We start from the raw sequence: 4293 nt of genomic DNA on the forward strand, positions 1-4293 counted from the left end.
TGTGTAATATAATATCTCTGAGTTGGTTTTTTAAAAAAAAAAATGAATATTTCAAGTATAAAAACAGAAAGGTTACCAGAAGCAATGAAATTTTCTCCTATACACTGTCTGTTTCTCCTTTAGGATTTGTGTCAGATTTCTCTAATTTTATTTGCATATAAATATACCACACACTGAATAGAGAATTCAAGACTCATAACTAAATCTAGTCATTATTATTTTTTACATCACAGATTGAAATGATTCCCTAATGAAACTTGGGGGTAGATTTAGTCTGCTTATTCAGTATATAACATATGCATGCCCTTTATTGGCATGTCTGAGAACGACTGTACAGAAGAATAGTGATTCTGTAGCAATAACTTCAGAATACAGTATCGCCACTACCTTAAATTAAAAAAAATAATCTATGGAAATGCAAAGGATGTACAAGAGAAATCAATCCAAAAGTAAACAGAAAGCCACCACACAATGGATCAGACAAAAAAGGAAAAAAAGGAGTAGGAAATTGGGGCCTAGAGAATAAACATAGGTGTTCAGAATATTAACTGAACCGACTAGATCCTACAGATTTCTAGATGGTTCTCTGTTCTTCCAGTTCCTTACTTCACTTTGAAGGATTAGATACTGGTGATGTGTAACTGTTTTGAAACAGTAACACCCAAGCCCAATTTTTGGATGTAAATCTAGTACTTTAGAAAAGACTAAGTATTCAACTATGACACCGGGCACCTTAACAGTAGATAAAAATAGCAGCTTACCTTTCGAAGGATATCTTCAGCTAATGTGAGAAAGGCCTTTTCAATGTTTATATTTGCTTTTGCACTAGTCTCAAAAAATCTAATACCATGCTCCCTTGCAATCTGAAATAGAAGCAAAATGTCATCATAAAATTATCAAGTACAGATTGCCAACTGATGACTTAGAGGAAATAGTAATATTATGCTATAGGCAGCAGTTTTAACTAGGCTATATAAAACAGATTTAAATGGGTTAAGATTCAAACAGTCAAGCTCTTTAAAAATAAATAAAATAAAAGAATCCTCTCTTCACTATAAGAGTTTACTTCAGATATTCTGAAGTACAGCTGACCCTTGAACAACTCAGGTCTGAACGATATGGGTCCATTTACACGTGGATATTTTCCAGTAGGTAATACAGTATGCCCCCCAAAATGTATACACACACTTCGAATAATTATAAAGGCTTTGTTTATTAAAATACATTTTATTTTCAAAATTGAGCCATCAGCTATTAAAGTATGTACACATTTTTTGGGACATCCTGCATATTTGGCCTTTCATATCCTTGGGTTTTGTATCTGCAGATGCAGAGGGCCAACTGTACGCATTGCCCTACGCCATTTTATATGAAATTTGAGCAACCTCGGAGTTTGGTTTCCACGGGGGGTCTAGGACCAAGTCCCTATGGATACTGAGTGACAACTGTAGCCAAGTTTTTATGTGGATTTTCGATTGCACAGGAGTCAAGGGTCGGCACCCTAAACCCCACATTGCTCAAGGGTCAATTGTGATTTTACCCAAGGGCAAACTTAAGAAAAGTTCCAAGTGACTTAAGCAGTATCTACTTGTCACAGGCTACTGACTGTCAAACTGAAACAATTGATATATTTCTTTAATGTCTTAAATTTAAAAACTGAGATCATTAATTTGTATTTTCCCCTCTTTGTAGTATAAATAAGGCTGAAAATAGTACTGCCACTGAGCTGGTTATGTATTGAAATAAATTCACTCAAACGATAAGCTACTGTTTCCAACAGCATTTAAAGACCGATGTGAGCAGCTCAGGGCACTCCATTACCACTATTATAAAAACAATCAAATGCAATACCATCTTCACAAATTAAGGACAGCACATTAGTTTCATTCAGAACTTTTTACCTGTTCTCCTTTTCCCTTAGGTACAACTCTTTTATCGTCCATATCACACTTGTTTCCTAGTAACATTCTTTCCACATCTTCATTGGCATGCTGAAATGGAATAAAAAATTTTATTTACACACTACCATGAATTATGGCTTAATATTCCCTCCAAATGACTTTTTCTCAATTTACAGTGCCATTTCAATAGTCTGAAAGTTTTAAACCAATCACCCTGAAACCACCCCAAGCTAAAAGCCTACATAAATTCTTAAATTACCTAGAAAAAGAAACAGACATATCCCTGTCAAATATTATTTTCCCACTGTATAAGGCTGTCTAGTTTCCAGTTATGTTCTCATCAAAAAAGGATATAGACAAAAGATCTAAAGCCTAAATCTCTTATGCATAATCTAAATTCAAGCTGGATCATGATTTTAGATCATGTATTATTCTATAGAAGTATAAATTAAAAACTCTACAGAGCCCTTAAAGTCTCAAAACGTTATACTGCTCAGTTAAAAACAAAGGCTCGCTCCATCAAAAAGAAATGCTCAATAATAATGACTTCAATAATGATAGTACAGTATATCCTAAAGATCAATTAGAACACTTATTCTTCTCAACCAAGTATACAAATGTGTTTATGAAGGGTTTATGAAATTTCTTCATCTTACCTCATCTATGTTTCTAAGCCATTTGCTGATGTTTTCAAAACTTTTACCATTGGTGATGTCATATACTAGCATAATACCCATTGCTCCTCTGTAGTAGGAGGTTGTGATGGTGTGAAATCGCTCCTGGCCTGCTGTATCCCTGAAATAAACAACAATAATTTGTTTTTTAAATATTTTATTGATTTTTTACAGAGAGCAAGGGAGAGGGATAGAGAGTTAGAAACATCGATGAGAGAGAAACATCAATCGGCTGGCTCCTGCACACCTCCCACTGGGGATGTGCCCACAACCAAGGTACATGCCCTTAACTGGAATCGAACCTGGGAACTTTCAGTCCACAGGCTGATGCTCTATCCACTGAGCCAAACCGGTTAGGGCAACAACAATAATTTGTGTTGAGCATTTTGATATTCTATATCCTATATAATAACCCCCTAATATACAAATCGACCAAACAGGGTAAACGACTGGTCACTATTACATGTGCTGACCACCAGGGGGCAGACGCTCAATGCAGGCACTGCCCCCTAGTGGTCAGTGCCCTCCCATAAGGGAAGCACCACTCAGCCAGAAGTTAGCTGACTGCTGGCGAGTGCAGTGGCGGTGGTGGCAGCATTAAGGACCCCGAGGGGGATGTCTGACTGCTGGGTTAGGCCCACACCCTATGGGGATTGAGCCTAAACCAGCAGGAGGACATCCCCCAAGGGGTCCCGGATTGCGAGAGGGCCTAGGCCGGGCTTAGGGACCCCCTCCCTCCCCAGTAAACGCATGTTGTGTCCTGGGCCTCTAGTTATAGATAAAAGGTGAAACAGTAGAATAGTTTAGTTAAGACAGAAATCTATGACACAACACAAAACAGAACCACCACTCATTTAATTCTTAAATGGTTAACCATTATGGTTATCCATAAACATATATGTATATATAAAACTTGTTAGTCAAAGAAAATTAATGACCTACCTATATTGGATGAAAAAGTGGAAGGGAAAACAGTAAGAAGTGACACATGAAACTCTTAAAGTTATTTTTAAATGAACACCAGTAGCCCTGGCACATGTGGCTCAGTTGGAACGTTATCCTGCACATTGAAGGGTTGTGGGTTTGATTCCCAGTCAGGGCACATACCCTGGGTTGCAGTGTATATGGAAGGCAGCCATTCGAAGCTTCTGCCTTTTTCTCCCTCTCCCTTCCTCTCTCTCTAAAATCAATTAAAAAACAGATGTGTGTGTGTGTGTTGCCGGGGAGGGGGAATTAAAGATTATGTAGGATCTTATCAGCCTCTGCAAGGATTTCTGCTTTCCCTAAGTGAGATAGGAAGTCTATTGGTGCATTTGTGCAAAGAAAAACCTAGGTTTATAAAGAATCATTCTGTCTACTGTCTTGAAAATGGGTGTGTGTGTGCAAGAAGCAGAGCTAGGGGTAATGCAATACCTATCCAAAAAACAGCCAAAAGAAATGCCATTTAAGAAAAACCACTGGGGAGGGGGGGGGGCAGGAAGACAGGAAACATCTATATTACTGTCAACAATTTAAAAAATATTAAAAAGAAAAACCATCGCCGAAACCGGTTTGGCTCAGTGGAGAGAGCGTCAGCCTGCGGACTGGGAGGTCCCGGGTTTGATTCCGGTCAAGGGCATGTACCTGGGTTGCCGGCACATCCCCGGTGGTGGATGTGCGGGAGGCAGCTGATCGATGTTTCTAACTCTCTCTATCTCTCTCCCTTCCTCTCTGTGAAA

At 38.5% G+C, this 4293-nt stretch overlaps 1 protein-coding gene across 2 annotated transcripts in view; it reads right to left on the reverse strand.

The window, feature by feature from the left end:
• Nucleotides 1-4293, reverse strand: part of RAB10 (RAB10, member RAS oncogene family) — a 45356-nt gene that overhangs the window by 4347 nt on the left and 36716 nt on the right. Inside the window, exons 3-5 of one of the 2 annotated variants that reach the window (XM_006767500.2) lie at nucleotides 2558-2696; nucleotides 1902-1991; nucleotides 762-863 (exon numbers count right to left, since the gene is read on the reverse strand). In XM_006767500.2, the coding sequence (XP_006767563.1) occupies nucleotides 762-863; nucleotides 1902-1991; nucleotides 2558-2696 (331 nt within the window). The remainder of the gene's footprint in view (nucleotides 1-761; nucleotides 864-1901; nucleotides 1992-2557; nucleotides 2697-4293) is intronic. The other variant, XM_015566377.1, reaches the window with a different exon arrangement.

The sequence above is a fragment of the Myotis davidii genome, unplaced genomic scaffold, assembly GCF_000327345.1.
Source record: "Myotis davidii unplaced genomic scaffold, ASM32734v1 scaffold238, whole genome shotgun sequence".
Classification (NCBI taxonomy): Eukaryota; Metazoa; Chordata; class Mammalia; order Chiroptera; family Vespertilionidae; genus Myotis; species Myotis davidii.